Source organism: Lemur catta, chromosome 19 (assembly GCF_020740605.2).
Source record: "Lemur catta isolate mLemCat1 chromosome 19, mLemCat1.pri, whole genome shotgun sequence".
Lineage (NCBI taxonomy): Eukaryota > Metazoa > Chordata > Mammalia > Primates > Lemuridae > Lemur > Lemur catta.
Window position 1 is genome coordinate 31,720,334 of NC_059146.1, and position 16,204 is coordinate 31,736,537.

A 16,204-nucleotide genomic window follows, 5' to 3' on the forward strand; every position below is an offset into this window, starting at 1 on the left:
GAGTCACTGTTTACTAAGCATCAGAGAACCTATGCTAAAAAAAAAAAATTAATATGAATATAGAAAAGCCTTCTGTTGCCACTCAAAATATGTTAAGTTTCTGTGAATTCTAATAGAAAATGACCCTATTAAAAGATTTTGTGGGCCAGGCATGGTGGCTCACACCTATAATCCTAGCACTTTGGGAGACGGAGGCAGGCGGATTACTTGAAGCCAGAAGTTCAAGACCCCTCCTCTACAAAAAATAGAAAAATTAGCCAGGTGTGGTGGCGCATGCCTGTAGCCCCAGCTACTTGGGGAGGACAGCTTGAGCCCAGGAGTTTGAGGTTGCAGTGAGCTACCATGATGATGACAGCACTGCACTCCACCTGGAGTGAAAGAGTGATACTCTGTTTCCAAAAAAAAAAAAAAATCAAAACTAAAATTACAAAATAGAAATGAATGAGTAAATTCTGCATCCCAAAACCAGTTTAGTGAAGCCAAAGCTATACTCCTGTCAGACCTCAAAGGTTGAAGGTAGGAGTTTGTTCTCCACGTGTAGATCTCCAATGCCTGGTCACCTGGTCAGCAACTAAACATATTGAATGGCTGAATAGTCAACTCTAAAAGTTAGGAAAAAATTATAACATAAACCCAAGTCATCAGTGAGGCTGATTATTAAAAATAAAAGAATAAAAATAGAAAACAAAACAGCAGACAATCTGAAGATTGTTTATAACAATATAATGAGATAGACTATTTACAATTATGATCTAGAAAAACAGTATGAATGAGAAAGGGAATAAAGAATTTTTATTTTTTTTTAATAAAAAATTTTTTTACTGTCCAAATCATTTCTTTCTATTTTTTTAGTAGAGACGGGGTCTTGCTCTTGCTCAGGCTGGTCTCGAACTCCTGACTTCAAGCGATCCTCCTGCCTTGGCCTCCCAGAGTGCTAGGATTACAGGCAGGAGCCACGGTACCAGGCCAAGAATTTTTAAATAGCTTACTATATATGACTTTATTGTAATATATTTGAAAATCTAGAGAGACTAGATTTTTACAAAAGTATCAAAATTGGTTCAAGAATAAATCAATGGTTCTGAATAAGTCAATGACTATGGAAGGTCACAAAAAGTCATCAAAGGTCTTAACTTTTAAAGGAAACATTTTAACCTACAAAAATATCAAGTAACAGGCCAGACATGGTGGCTCATACCTGTAATCCTAGCACTCTGGGAGACCTAAGGCTGGAGGATCGCTTGAGCTCAGGAGTTTGAGACCAGCCTGAGCAAGAGTGAGACTCTCATCTCTACTAAATATAGAAAAATCAGCTGGGTGTGGTGGTGCCCCCCTGAAGTCCCAGCTACTCAAGAGGCTGAGGCAAGAGGATCGCTTGAGCGCAGGACTTTCAGGTTGCTGTGAGCTAGGCTGATGCGACTGCATTCTACCCAGGGCGACACAGTGAGACTCTGTCTCCAAAAGAAAAAAAAAAATTGTTGAATGAATGTGCTGATTTCAGGAACAAATTATAACTGGGAAAGGCTGAGTACGTTTTGGGGGAGCATTTTTGATGGTCGTAGTGGTGGAGGTGGTAGTGGTAGAAAGCTGTGTGTGTGTATGTTTATTTTTGTATGCACATAAAATTTCTCTGGGAGCATAGACAAGAAACAAATAACATAGAATGGTTTCCCTGGAGAGGAACTCGGACAGTCCCCAGGGAGAGGAAGACCCTGTTCACTCTTATGAATTTTAAACCATGTGAATTTGTGATCTTTTCAGCAACTGGCAGAATAAAAGGTCCAGGTGGGAGATGCGGTGGTTCTGTGCTTGCCACAAGATGGCAGCAGAGTGACACCAAAGCTGGAGTCTGGCCCCTGGAAGGCTGCTTGGGGGCAGTCCTCCTCCCCACCCACAACTGGCAACTTCCTGGTGGCTTCCTGCCTGGTTGTATCCTGAGCCCTGTGCTCTTGGCAGAGCGGTGGCTCACGCCTGTAATCCTAGCACTCTGGAAGGAAAAGGCAGGCAGGGATCTCTTGAGGTCAGAAGTTCTAGACCAGCTCAGAGCAGTAGACACACACACACACACACACACACACACACACACACACACACACACACACACACCACACACGTCTCTACTAAAAATAGACCCCCTTATGGGTCGCACCTGTAGTCCCAGCTACTCAGGAGCTTGCTCTGTCCACACCCGTTCCCACTTTTCCTGCTGCCTAGCAATTATGTCTGATCCTGTCTGATCCTCAGTCAGTGCTGACTGGACTTGGATCACTCAGGCTGTCTGTCAGAGACCAGTAACATGGCCTAGCACAGAAAGATGATCCGAACCAATCAGGTTCTCTCAGCATTCTGAACTGCCCTGCAAGGCCTGCATGCAGTGACCTGTGGTCCAGAGGGTCATACACCAAGTAGTCGTTTCTTCTGCAAACACCCCTCCCACCCCACATGACCCACCTGCCCTGAAGGCTTCTGCCCCTGCTGGTACCCAGACCCCACCCACCACTGCACACCCACCCCACCAGTTGCCAATTGCCTGCTCCTCTGCCTGTACCCTGGAGGGTTGCCACAACTCCAGACCAGCTCCAGCCTAGCTAAACTAGCAAACATCTCTGCAGTCTGGTGACCAAACGACCCCTTCTCCAACAGGGTCTAAATCCCTTCCAAACTTCTCCTTCCTTGGGTACCCTCACTCAACTCTAGGGTACTATATAGAATTTCCTTATGTCTTATAGTTACACTTTTATCATAGTTAATAGTTCTTTGTATTAAACTTCCTTGTTTAACCTTTTGGGTGGTTCCTATCTCTTGATTGGACCTACAATTTTGCATTCTCACCAGCAATATATGAGAGTTACAGTTGTTCCATATCCTTATCAGCATTTGGTATGATCAGTCTTTTTAATTTTAGCCATCTAGTAGATATATGGTGGCATTTTATTGTGGTTTTAACTGGCACTTTTCTGAAGACAATTGACGTTACGATGTTGAGCATCTTACAATGTGAGTAACAACAGGTAGCCCCAGGAAATTTCTGAATGGATTAATAAAATTAAGTATAGAAATATTCAGTGAAGAAATTAAGAAAAGAATTGTTAAGGCAGTCAAAACCACGATATTAACTTTGTGTTAGGGAACTGTGAAAATATAGTATTTTAAGAACTTAGAATATTTAAGGTTAATTGACCTATTCAAATGACAGATTGATCTTATAATTCCAGTTTACAATGTGGAATTCAGTTGGTGACTAAGACTTAGTTGAAATCTTACTGTTTATTCTGGGGACTGAATAAGAAGGAATAAAAAGAAATCTTATGGTTTATGTACACTATGGGAACAATTAATGGAATATAAGATTCACCACATTTACAAGTTTATAATTTTAGATTCATAAAACTTATGTAATTATTGAGGAAAGAGTCATCTAGTAAATCAGCCTACTGTGGTTCTTAAATGGAAAATCCTAACATATTAAATTTATAAACATAGTTTGAAAGTGTTAAGGGAAGTTAATTAAGTTATAAAAGCCCTCTTTAAAAGAGATTGTTAAAACATTTTAGGACAGTTGTGGTGGCCCACGCCTATAACCCTAGCACCCTGGGAGGCTGAGGTGAGAGGATTGCCTGTGCTCAGGAGACCCCATCTCTACCAAAACAAAAGAAAGAAAAAAACAAAACAAACAAACAAACAAAAAAAACCCAGCTGGGCGTTAGGGTATGGACCTGTATCCCAGCTACCCCGGAGGCTGAGGCAGAAGGATGGCCCAGGAGTTGGAGGTTGCTGTGAGCTAGGCTGACGCCACTGCACTCTACCCAGGGCAACAGAGTGAGACTCTGTCACAACAAAAACAAACAAGGAAACTGAACACCTTTAAAATAAAAAAATAAAAAAAATAAAAGATAAAATACACCAATTTTTAAAAAAAGAGTGGAGATAAATGAAAAACACTATCAGGTGATAATCGCTGAGGTGTGTGATGGGTCCCAGGATGGGGATTCATTATACCTTTCTCTTGGCTTTTGTCCAAATTTTCCTTCATAAAACGGAAATTAACTAAATATAAAAATATTTGATATATGAACCTTATCTCTAGAAAACAGTAAGAACATTGGCTCTTGTTTTTCCTGTGCAGTTACTGTGTTAGCTCAGTTGTGTTCTCAGTTACGCTCACTTAAAGCTCTCAGCAAACAATCTGACTTAGCCCCTCACGTTTCCTCTTCTTTTTCTTTCTTTCTTTCTTTCTTTTTTTTTTTTTTTTTTTTTTGGTCTGTTTTGGTAGAGAGAGGGTCTCGCTCTTGTTCAGGCTGGTCTCGAACTCCTGACCTCAAGCAATGTCCCGCCTTGGCCTCCCAGAGTGCCAGAGTCACAGGCTGAGCCACCGCGCCCGGCCGCCCCCTCGCGTTCCAGATACCGAAGCCAGGGCTCAGAGCGCGCTCACTCGCTGTGTAGACGGACGAGCAGTTGGGACCCCTGTTTAGCTGCGCCCTCGCTCGCTCTCCCTCAGCTACCCACGGGGACAGATCCGAGAGGTCTGGGAAGGAAATCTCCGCAGAAACAATGCACCGATGTTTGTCCTGGGACCCCGGTCCTCCCCGCTTGGACCAACAGACATTCTGAGATGAGAAACGGATGGGTGCTGCCGCCACTGGCGCGGAGACGGCGTTGGAAAGTCGTCTCCGCGAGCCCAGGGGACAAATCTGCTTTGCGGAGCTTCCCCTGCCCGGCCCGGCGAGGCCCCAGCCAAGGCCACGTCCCGCAGCTGTCGTGATTGCGCGCGGCGGGCGTGGTCTGGGGCTCCGGGGAAGGGAGGGCACTGGATGTCCTTGGGCGGAGAGGGGAGGTGACTCCGGCCGGCCGCAGAGGAGGACACAGAATGAGGGCCCTGAGGGTGAGGCCCCTAAGGACTGGGCTGGGCCGGGGGCCCTAACACGGAAGCCCTCGCCCCAACACAAGACTCCCTAAACGTCCCCGCATCTGGGGACTTGGACCGTGAGCCCCTTCAGGGCTTGGGACGCCCTTCCAAACAGCCTGGGACCCCTCCCCCACAATCCAAGCTTCTGAGACAGCCGGGGACCCCTAACGTGGCCCAAAGCCCCAGGTTTAAACCTCGTCCCTTCATCCAGAGCTCCCTTGACATCTCGGGGCCTAGACGCTGGGGCCCTAACACCCCTACCCTTCCCGGGACCTCTTAGGCAGCCTGGACACTCCCGAGGGTCCTCCAATTCAGTCCAGTTCATTCCCGGGGCCTGGTTTCCTCCCATTAACCCAGGAAACCCTCTCCCTCGCTCCCCACCCCGCAGAGCTCGGGACTTGGACCCTTGCAGGACCCCCTAGATAACCTCCACGCCGGACTCCCCAGGCGGAGCTTCTTTCTTTTGGCCATTTCTTGACAGGAGCCCCCAGCCCCTCAGGCGGGCAGTTCGACTCCTGTCTTTGAGGCGCTTGCCCGGGATAGGACCGTCCCCGCGTCGAGGCCGCCGAGGCCTCGGGCAGCCGAGGTTCCCAGCAGGACCCACCTCAGGAACCCCCTCCAGGTGCCTGCAATGCCCGTGCACCTCCCACCCCTGCAGGTCTCCCAGGCGCTGGTCCGCTCCTTCAGCTCCACCTCACGCAACCGCTTTGAGAACCGAGTGCGGGAGAAACAGAAACTCTTCCAGGTAGGCAGAGCAGGGGCGGGGCAAGGGGAGGATGGGAGGCTCTCGGGGCAGGGGCAGGACACGCTCAAAGGGGCAGCCAGCACCCCTTTCTCATCGGACACCCCCACACCCAGGAGGACAATGACCTCCCGGTGCACTTGAAGGGCGGGGCTACAGACAACCTCCTGTACCGGCTGACCATGGGGCTGTGTCTAGGTGGTGAGTGCGGGGCTGGGTTCAGGGCTGGGGGTTGGGGCGAGCAGTGACTAGCGTCCGGGTTGGGGGTTGGCGCTTGGGGACGGGGTTGCCTGCCAGGCACCCACACCCCAGGATGGGGTTTCTTACCTCTTGGATGTTCACCTGGATTTGTCCAGCGCCATCTTTGTCAAGAGATTTGAAGGTACCTGGAGTACCTGAGCTGGCCAGGTTTGGGGACCAGACTGGAGTCGGAGCTGGCGTCCCAGGAGGGGAGCTGGGCTACCAAGGGGTGTGGGGGCCAGGCAGGAGTTGGAGAGAAAACGCCCAGCCTGGTCTAGGTCAACGCCAGGGGATTCCCCACCTGGAGTCCAGTTTGGGAAGGGAGCTGCAGCCGGAACTGGAACTAGGCTCTAGGCTGGGGACTGGGGATCTTGCAGAGGAGCTTTAAAGCCCAGGATGAGATTAGGAAGGGGATTAGGGTCTCACTCTGTATCCTCCACCTCCCCTGCCTAGGAACTGCCTACAGCTTATACTGCCTTGGCTGGGCCGCCTTCCCCCACAATAAGTGAGACCAAGAAGCCTGAAGGACCTCGGGGACTTGGACAAGCATCAATAAACACTGACCTCTGTATGCATGTTTGTGTGTGTGTGTGTGTGTGTGTGTGTGTGCCCCTTCAAGCCCATCCTCCCACCAGCCTGGGATCTCCACCTTGTGGACAGCCCATGGCTCCAGCCCTTGGTCCCTCATGCTGGGCCACGGCTACTCCTAGGATGTTGCCTCTCAGCCCTCTGCTGAGGACCCCAACCAGCACCCTTGGGCTGCCCTTCAGGGCCTGGGGACATGGGGTGCTGCCCTGGTGATACAGAGGCTCTGTAACTGGGGATAGTGGCCCCTCCCCCTGCAGAGGCTCAAGGGTGGGAAGGAGGACACTGAATGTGATCCACAGAGGCAAGTGAGAGACTGACTCAAGGACCAAAGCTGCAAGGGAGGCAAACATGGCCTGGGGGACAGAGCCAGGGGTGCCACTGAGACCTCCCACCAGCCTGAGCTCTGGGAGCAGAAGCCGAGGTCACCTGGGCTCCTGGGTCTCAGCCCCAGCCCTACGAGATCTCAGCAAGAAAGAGGCCACAGCTCAACTAAAATCCAGTATGAGGAAAAAAAATGCAGACAAGAAAAGGAGGACAAGGAGATATGCACATCCAGCCCTGGGGGTAGACCCACCACCCCACCTCAAACCCCTCCCCAGGACCCAGAGTACCTCTTCCCCGGAGCCCGGGCCACCCCTCAACTCTCAGGACAGGAGGCAGATCCCATAGAGAGCAGCAACCAGGGTGCATTTATTTCTCCTGGGCCTGGCAGCTGGGAGCAGAACACAAAGGCACTGGGCGTGTGGGCCAGGAATGGCCTGGAGTTGGGTTACCTGGGTGGTAACTGAACGGTGTGCCAGGGTATGTAGGGACTGGAGTGATGCTTCCAGAACTGAGAGAGAGCCCTCGGGGCATGGAACAACACGTGTTGGGCTTGGCACAGGTACAGGAGAGAGGTTATGGACGGGGTGCAAGATGGGTGTGGTAGGGGTAGGTGACCTTTAGGCAGTGCGTGTTAGAGTGTCTTAGAGCCAGGAGTAACTCAGGGCATGGCATGTTGGGGCATGCTGGGCCCTGGATGTTGCCTGAGAAGCTGGGTGCCAAGGGCTTCGAGAATGAAAGGCCTGTGGGTCAGCAGGACCATGAAGATGTGACTGCAGGTAGATCAGCTATGGGGGAAACTGAGGCTCCAAGGTAACTCGTACAGCAAGGCGGTGAAGGGACAGGTCTGGGGCTCCCGTTCAGGAATACATAGTCAGCTGCAGCCACTGCGGAGAGGAAGGCAGAGAGAGTGAGGAGCAGGGAAGCCCGGAATACCAGACCCTCTCTGCCCTCACCCAGGGGTCACTGGGAAAACAGGAGCGAGGCGGCTGAAGCTCAGAGCTGGTAAAAAGGGTTGCGAGGTAGGGTCCCCCCAGGCAACCACACCCCAGGACAGGGTTTCTTACCTCTTGGATGTTCACCTGGATTTGTCCAGTGCCATCTTTGTCAAGAGATTTGAAGGCACCTGGGGGAGGAGAAGGGAAGGTTTGGGGGAAGGAGGAGAGAGACTGGCTTTTAGGATAGTATTATACTAGTACATGACAGTAACAGTTGTGTAAAGTGCTTTCCTGTATTAACTCATTTTGTCCAATTCTGAGATAAGTATCATTTTAAAACAAGGCACAGAGAAGTGAAGCAATGTACCCCAGGTCACACAGCAAGAAAGTGAGGAAATTGGGATTGGAACCTAGGCTGTTGCCCACGTCGATAACGGGCTCCGTATACTGAGCACCCTTTCCCCACCCCACCTCTGCCACCACCTTCTGCCCCAGCCCAGCCTCCTGCGGGTATCTGTGCCCCATTCTCTCCCATCCAACCCAAACGGGCTGCTGGAAGAAAGCTCTGCAAACTCCACTTCCTGCCCCTAGGGTCTGGCGTGGTCCCCACTCCTGCCCTGAAACTCAGATCCATGTTCCCCACCCACAGCCAAACTCAGGCAAACAAGAGCCCCCACTGTCTCGCCTCTCCTCTCCCACTCACTGCTGCGTTACCGCCCTCAGCCATCTGCACACCCGTGTCCCGCACGCCACATTCACTGTAGTTACAATCGGCCTTCTTGCTGGCAGATCCAGTGGCCATTTCTTGTGCCTTCTCACATACTTGACTTTTGGCATCATCTGCCCTACTGTCCAGTCCCACCTTCCTGACATCTCACATATCTGCCTCTTTTCCTCTAGCACGCTCTTAGTGCAATGTCCTCCCTGGGCTCTTGGAATCTTCCAAACCTGACCCCGTCCCTCCCCTGCCTAGAATCTGCCATGGCTCTTCAATGACCCTGGTAGGGTCTAAGCACCGCTGAACTTGACATTCACAGCTCTGCATGACCTCCCCATGCCCACTGCTCCTGCCTCCTCTCACTCAATTGAGCTCAGAACACAGACAGACCCAAGTTCAAATTCTAGCTTTGCAACCTCCTAGCTGAGTGGCTGTGAGCAAGCAATTTTGCTGAACCCCAGGTTCCTCCTCCATCAAATGGAGAGGGTAATTCCTACTACTCAAGGATGACTTCAGGACACAGTACATTAATGCTCCCAAAAGCCCCTGTGATCTAGTCCCTACTGACCACTACCAGCCTTGCGCTGCCCGAGCCCACTCGAGGGAGTTCAGCACTCTTTGAACTAAGGGTCCAACCAAAAGCACCATCTTCTCGTTCCCTTCTAGGCCTCTGCACAGGCTGTTCCCTTGGCCTGTACCACTACCCCCTGCTCTCTCACTAGTTTCCCTCCTCTTCATTCCTCAGGTCTCAACTCAAATGTGCCTCTCCAGGGAGCCCTCCCTGACCCCTTAGGCTGCACCAGTGCCTCCTAGGGTCGAGCAGCCCCCTGGGCTTCCCCAGGTACAATCTCAACACTCTGTCTGGGCTTCCCCATCAGAGCCCTGGGCCCTCTGCCTGAGCCTCCCCCTCACAGCCCCGGTGACCTGTCTCTCCTCCACTGGACTGTGAGCTCTCAGGGCAGGAACTGGGGCTGTTTTGGTCACTGCTGTGCCTCTAGCATTGCCCACCTCAAGCTCAGGCTTAGAGAAGAACTTGGCCAATGGAGGCTGCACAAATCCCCACCCGGAAAGACAGCTGGCGTGTCACTCACGGAACATGGCGTCCAGCCTGACCAAGCAGCTGATGAAGTTGTCAAAATCCATGTTGCCTGCCTCATCCGAGTAGCGTCGGATGATCATGTTGTAGAGATGCTCATTCAGGTGGAACCCTGAGAATGGATCAGTCCCTTAGGTATGGAGGCCACACAGCCCAAGCCACTCCCTCAGGATTCAGGCTCCGACTCAGTGGGGACTGCCTCGTCAGTCCCACTCCCAGCCCCACCGTGTATCTGCCAGCCATACCTGCTGCCTCAAAGGCCCCTGGGAGTTCACTGCTGCAAATGGTCCCTGATTGGTCTACGTCAAACCGTTTGTATATGGCCTGTGGGGACAGAGAGGACAGGGTCCAACTGAGCATCATGGAGCATGGTATCTCCATGGCTAGGTGCTAGGGATTTCAGAGGTTGCTACACACCTGCCACCTTTTGATGTTGTTCCACAGGTACTTGAATTCCTCAAAGCCCAGCTTGCCTGTGGTGTCGCTCTGGTGGGAGGATGTTAAGAACAGTGTAACAGCAGTATCCAGATGCGTGCACCATTCGTACTGTGCATGAGGATGGGAAAGCAAGCAGGAGAACCCAGGCTAAAACTCCAGCTTCCATCCAACCCTTGCCATGGCACCTGGCAAGTTGTCTTATTTCTCATTTTATCCGTGTTTTAGTTTATATTTCTATATAAGAACTCTCTTTGAACATAACCATATTGCACTTCTCCAAACTATAAATTCCTCACCTGAAAAGAGTTAATGCCTCATTTATAAAATTCTTGATAGGAATTCAATTTCATAAATGTTAGGACATGTAAAAAACAAGCATGTCTTAAAATTCTGTGAAGTAAGTGATGGCAAGTCCCTGCTGTATTTGTGATAAAAACTGAATGAGATATTGCTATAAAGCCCTTAGCTCAGGGCTTGGCATTTAATAAATTCTCAATAACAATGATGGCCAAGACTTGTCAAGTTACCAGACCCTGTGCTAAGGGCCTCAGGAATATCACTTTTCTTATTAAATCCTCAGGACACCAACCCTACCAGGATTATTCCCAGAGAAGGAAATGAATCCCAAGCTGGAAAAATCTACCTAAAATCATTCATAGTAACCAGTAACGTGTATAGACCAATTCCTGTGTGCCACACGCTGTGCTAAACCTTTTGCGTGTAGCTCTAATTTGGTATCACCATTATCACTCATCTCATTTGACAGACAGGGAAACTGAGGTACAGACAGGTTCTCAGTAACCTAAGGGGCAGAGTTGGGACTGTTTCACTGTATGCAATGCACGTGTGATCACATGACATGTATATATATATATATATGTGTGTGTCTCTACTGTCCTATGTACTGAGTGTGCACATATCCAAGATCAGCTAGTGGTTGGCCCACGTGCAAATATGCTTGTGTATTCCTGTGCACATTCCTCATATACCTGCATGTATGTGGGTATGCTCGTGAGTACATGTGTGTGTAAATGTGTGTATGATGTTCTAAGCTTGGATTCTCAAGCCCAGAAGACCTGAGCCCAAATTCTTAGCCTGCCACTTACTTACTTATTGATAACTTCAGACAAACGACTGCTTCTCTGTGAGCCTCAGTTTCCTCACCTGTAACATAGAGTATGATAATAATGCCTGTCCAACAGGGTAGCTGTGAAAGTTCAGTCAGTTAATGTAAGTAAAGTGCCAGCTGTGACAGCTGGTGGTGGTGTTATTATTGCCACATGTCTACAGGTGAGTGTGTTCTGATGTATGCATATCCATGTCTGGGGGTATGAAGGCTACATCCTGGCTAGCCCAAACATACTCTCAGAAAACTCTCCCTTCACCCAGGGCCTCCTCCAGACTGCCCCCAAGGATACATCCATCACTGCCACCATGCTGCGACATGTGTCAATGCCAAAGCCATCAGTCTTCAGATCGGGGTCTGTGGGGAACAGATTGAAAGTCAGAGGCCAGAGGTCACAGCCACCCCCACCCTTATGCCTCTAACCCTGCCCTAGGCCTTGACCTGGTCACTTACGTCGAGTCACAACCTTGTTCAGAATGTTCATAAGTTCTGTGGCACTGACCTCCATGTCCTGTAGGCAGGAGTTAGGGGTAGGTCAGGGGCGACTGAAAGGAGGCTGGGCAGGTCATCAAGGAGAATGGGAACTTCGGGATGGTCATAGTCAAGTGTGTACATACAAGGGCAGCCCAAGGGAAGGGACCGGGCCAGAGCCCAGGTTACTTACATCTCCAGCCAGCTGGGCAAAGAGCCTCCGGAACTGCCGGACCTCCTCACTCTCGTTGGCCTCAATGTTGGAATAATGTGTGCGTGGGGGCTGCAGAGGGAAGAGATCTCAGAGCAGGTAGGAGGAGGGGTGCGGACCAGACAGCCGCCCATACCCAAGCACCCTAGATGGGAGGGTCAGAGTGGGCTGGGAGGCCCGATGAGCAGAGGAATGAGGGTGGTTAGTGAACGGGGAGTGAGTGTGTGTAGCATGGCTAAGACCCATGGCTAAGTTCGGGGACAGTTAATAACAGAGGAATTTCATAAAAGGAGGAGGGTGAGGCTTCTCTAAAGAAACAGGGATGGGGCCTGAAAAAGGCTTTGGAGGGAGAAGAGGGGGTCTCTGGCTGTGCAGGGCAGCTTACCGGGGGCTCCGGGTTGTACTGCGCAGCCGCCTCGCTAAGAGGAGAGAAGGAGGAGTTAGCGCCAGGGGGCGGGGCCTCCAACGGGCAGCGCCCACAGAACCACCGGTTCCAACCTCCCTAACCCCAGCCTGCCACTTTCTTTACCTGGTCGCTGCGCCCTTCCACTGTCCTTGTCCTCACCTGTCCCAATCCACACTGCCCTGCTCCTGCCTCTGCCCCTCCTCTCACTGCATCACGCCAAGCCCACCTGTGAGGAAACCCACGGACCGACCCCCATAGTAGGCCCAACTACTGCCAGGGCACACCTACCCAATGGCAGATTCCAGAATTATCTTGGCCCCACTCAATTAACCCAAAATCCCACCCAGACTCAACTGACGCTGCCCCTTCGAGGGCTCACTTTTTTTTTTTTTTTTTTGAGACAGTCTCACTTTGTTGCCTGGGCTAGAGTGAGTGTCGTGGCCTCAGCCTAGCTCACAGCAACCTCAAACTCGTGGGCTTAAGCGATCCTACTGCCTCAGCCTCCCGAGTAGCTGAGACTACAGGCATGCGCCACCATGCCCGGCTAATTTTTTCTATATATACTTTTAGTTGTCCAGATAATTTATTTCTATTTTTAGTAGAGATGGGGTCTCGCTCTTGCTCAGGCTGGTCTCGAACTCCTGACCTCAAGCGATCCACCCGCCTCGGGCTCCCAGAGTGTTAGGATTACAGGCGTGAGCCACTGCGCCCGGCCCAGAGGGCTCACTTCTTAGAGGCTCTGCCCCGGCTTCCTGGGGCCTCATCCTCCTTAGGTCCCATCTGCCCAGGACCCTACTCCATCGCCCGCCCTCCTGAATTCCTGTCTCCCCAACATCCTGCTCCAGCTACATTAGTCTCCGCCCCTTCGAGGGATCCCTGCTAAGTGGCCATGGCTAATTAAGTCCAACAGACAACTTGCCCTACCCCGACCAGGGCATGTTTCTCCATTAACCCAGCCAATTCCAGGCCAGGGCCAGTTCCTTCGGGGCCATTTCCCCTATCGCATTAAACCTGGGCCACTCCTGGGCTTACCGTCTCATTGACTCACCTAAGACAGCAGGCCGGTAGCCTATGTCAAGCACAGACCCTATGAAGTGTCACTCAGACTCATTGGCTCCGCTCTTTCAACGATCATCTCCAGGATAGCCAATGCGGGCCGCGCTCAGTCCATTAAGCCCCACCTCCCAAAACCCCGGATCCCTCCCCTCAGGGCCAATATTCTCTTTATTGACCAGCACAATCGACCACGCCCACGTCAAGCCACGCCCCCACAGACATCAACATCACTAGGGTCCTCCCCCCCTTAAGGCCGGCCTCCCTCCCCTGGCCCGCCCAGCCTAATGAAGGCTCCCAGGTCAAGCTCGAGGTTAACCCCATCTATTCTAGTGGGGCCCCGCCCCTCCTCCAGGCCCCGCCCCCAGACCCCGCCCCCGCCAGGCCCCGCCTTACCTAATGGCGCTAATGACTCCACCTAGGATTCGCATGGCCGTTCCGCCGCCGCCACCGCCGCCTCCGCCGCCGCCACCGCCTCCGCCGCCGCCCCCGGCCCCGCTGATCAGGCCTCCGAGCACATTCCCCAGGCCCCCGCCCAGGCCCCCACCGCCGCCGCCGCCGCCGCCGCCCTTCAGGAACGAGTTAACCAGGAACATGGCTGCGACTCACTCCTGAGGGGGAAAAAGAGGGTCGGGCGGCCGCCTTGCCCCTGAGCCCGTCCCTCCCCCTAAAACACGCATTTCCGGCAGCTGGACTTGGAGGAGGAATCTGAGGCCTCCCAGTGGGGGCCTATCCTCGGGCTGGAGGTCTGGGCTTCTGAGAGGAGTAGTCCGCGGACGGGTGGGATAAGAACGGAGGGTCAGGTCTGAAACCCTGTCGGGCTTGGGGGAGCCCGCATTGAGTGCACGCGTGGCATCATTAAGGGGAGGGTACAGGTCTGCTGGGGGGCTCCTGATGGGGACCCCAAATTGGTGTAAGGCATGCCCGACTTGTCTAGGCGCCCGAATCTGAGATCCAAAGCCCCAGAATTGAATGTAGGGGTCCTTGGCGGGTCGAGGACGCGGATCAGATATCCTTGGCCCGAAGGCCCCTGGGGGGGCGATTAGGAAATCCAGAATGCGGATTTGAAAATTTAGGTACTCCCAGCGGCGGGATTACAATGTCACATCTGGATCTGTGGGCTCGGGTCTAAGATCGTGTCTGTGAGCCCCAGGGCCAGGAATAACGGGGTCCCCCACTGGAATTGGGGCCAGACCTAGGGTTGTTGTTCTGGACGCCCCAAGGGAGAATTCACGGGGTACCTCTCAAACCTGTGGGCTTGTATTTTAGATCACGAGACGGGGTGAGGAGAGGAAGGCGTCCGGGACAGGATAACTGGGGTCTGGGGACTCGAATCTGAGATCATTGGTCTAGGGGACCCCTGAGGGCGGGACTCTGAGGTGTAGCCGGGTCTGGGGGTCGCCAAGGCGTGGGTTACGGGTGCAGGGGTAGTCTGGGCCGGGCGCTCACCACCTCCCACGTCCGGCGGTCCGCGGTCGGGTCTGCTGCTCCCGGGCCTCCCGCTGCGTCCGGCTCCGGAGGGCGGGGCCGGTGACTCAGGCTGGGGCTCCGGGTTAGACCCTGCACCGCTGCCCAGCTGTCATCCGCGCGGTCCTAGAGCCGGCACTGAAACTGCGCCTGCGCGCGCCGGCCCACGCCCACCTACCCTCCCAGTATGTCCCAGGGTGCGGCTGCTGTGGCTCCGCCCTGCATGTTTCTGGCGCCGGAGGTTCTAACCCCGCCTGACTCTGGTATGAGGTCTTCCCCCACACCCTTCAAGTCTGGGTGAAGCCGCCGGGACGAGACTTCTGAGGTGACAATCCGGTGTTAAAGTATGAATTTCCGCCCTGAGGCCTGCCAATACCTTGCCACGATTGCAATTTTTGGCTCACAAGCTGGGGAACAAATGCCCGTATCTGTGCCAAGGACTGAGACTAGACTGGATTTCTCCGGTGCCTGCAGCAGCCCGGTCGGCCGGTACGAAAGCTGCCTTGTGCCTTCTCCCACCCGCACCTCTTACCGCGCCTCCGCCCCAAGTCAGGGGTCACCAGAATCATCAGAATCATTTTGTTCCTGGACAATCCCAAAGTGCATCCTCAGTCTTCCAGCCTCTAAAGACAGCCGCGAACACAGGGAGAGACCTTTGGCCATGGCCTGGTTTCTGAGACCAGATGTTCCCGAGGTCCCTGAGGAGAGGGAGGCAGACTGGGCAGAAAAACGGCGACTGAATCGCCTTTGGAGGCCTTTTGCTTGCCCTTGAGTGCAAACCTGTGCCCGGTACTTTTCAGGGGTGCTCAGGGGAGCAGGCTGGCTGGCTGGCCCTGAGCCCCTCCCTTGGAGGCTGGCTAGGCTTGGGTGTGAATCCTGGCTCTACCTCATAATAACTTCGCGACCCCAAAACACTGCAGATTTTCTCATCTCCAAAATGGGAACATGGGTTGGCCCCCTCACTAGACCCCATCAGAATTAAGTGATAAGCGCTTAGTAAATGGCAGCTATTAGCCTCTGTGTATGTGCCCACGCTGGTCCTTCAGCCTGGAGCCCACCTGCATTCCTCAGCAGTTGGCTCTTGCTTATCTTTGAGCAATACTGACAAAACCACAGCTGCTAAGCACTCTCCTAAGTGCTTTACATATGCCAGCTCATTTGCCCTCATAGCAGCCCTGTGGGATAGGTGCTATTTATTATCCCCATTTTACAGATAAGTAAACTGACTCTGAGGTTAAACTCAGGCAGCCAAGCTCCCTAGCCTGTATCCTTAACCACTGCCCTTATGCATGGACACCTTCTTTTTTTTTTTTTTTGAGATAGGGTCTCGCTCCAGGCTGGAGTGCAGTGGCACAATCATGCCTCTGCAGTCTCCAACTCCTGAGCTCCAGCTATCCTCATGCCTCAGCCTCCCAAGTAGCTGGAGATACAGTTGCATACCACCACGCCTGGCTAATTTTTCTTATTTTTTGTGGAGATGGGG

The 16,204-nt window shown here is 52.5% G+C and overlaps 2 protein-coding genes across 3 annotated transcripts; one reads left to right on the top strand and one right to left on the bottom strand.

Annotated features, from left to right (window-relative positions):
- Positions 1–4,775: 4,775 nt before the first annotated feature.
- Positions 4,776–6,463, top strand: LOC123624433 (cytochrome c oxidase subunit 7A1, mitochondrial). Its single transcript, XM_045532240.1, has 4 exons — positions 4,776–4,882; positions 5,565–5,651; positions 5,765–5,849; positions 6,342–6,463. The coding sequence occupies exons 1-4, from the start codon at positions 4,868–4,870 to the stop codon at positions 6,395–6,397; spliced, it is 243 nt and encodes an 80-aa protein (XP_045388196.1). The 5' UTR covers positions 4,776–4,867; the 3' UTR covers positions 6,398–6,463.
- Positions 6,464–7,142: 679 nt separating this feature from the next.
- On the bottom strand, positions 7,143–14,887 carry CAPNS1 (calpain small subunit 1). 2 transcript variants are annotated; one of them, XM_045532243.1, is made up of 11 exons: positions 14,704–14,887; positions 13,651–13,865; positions 12,181–12,214; positions 11,778–11,867; positions 11,567–11,624; positions 11,406–11,470; positions 9,967–10,035; positions 9,795–9,873; positions 9,545–9,661; positions 7,865–7,923; positions 7,143–7,684 (listed from the first exon to the last, which is right to left on the bottom strand). In XM_045532243.1, the coding sequence occupies exons 2-11, from the start codon at positions 13,848–13,850 to the stop codon at positions 7,658–7,660; spliced, it is 798 nt and encodes a 265-aa protein (XP_045388199.1). In that variant the 5' UTR covers positions 13,851–13,865; positions 14,704–14,887; the 3' UTR covers positions 7,143–7,657. The 2 variants fall into 2 exon arrangements, with proteins under 2 accessions (XP_045388199.1, XP_045388197.1); XM_045532241.1 differs by having other exon boundaries at positions 7,143–7,923.
- Between the last annotated feature and the right edge of the window lie 1,317 nt (positions 14,888–16,204).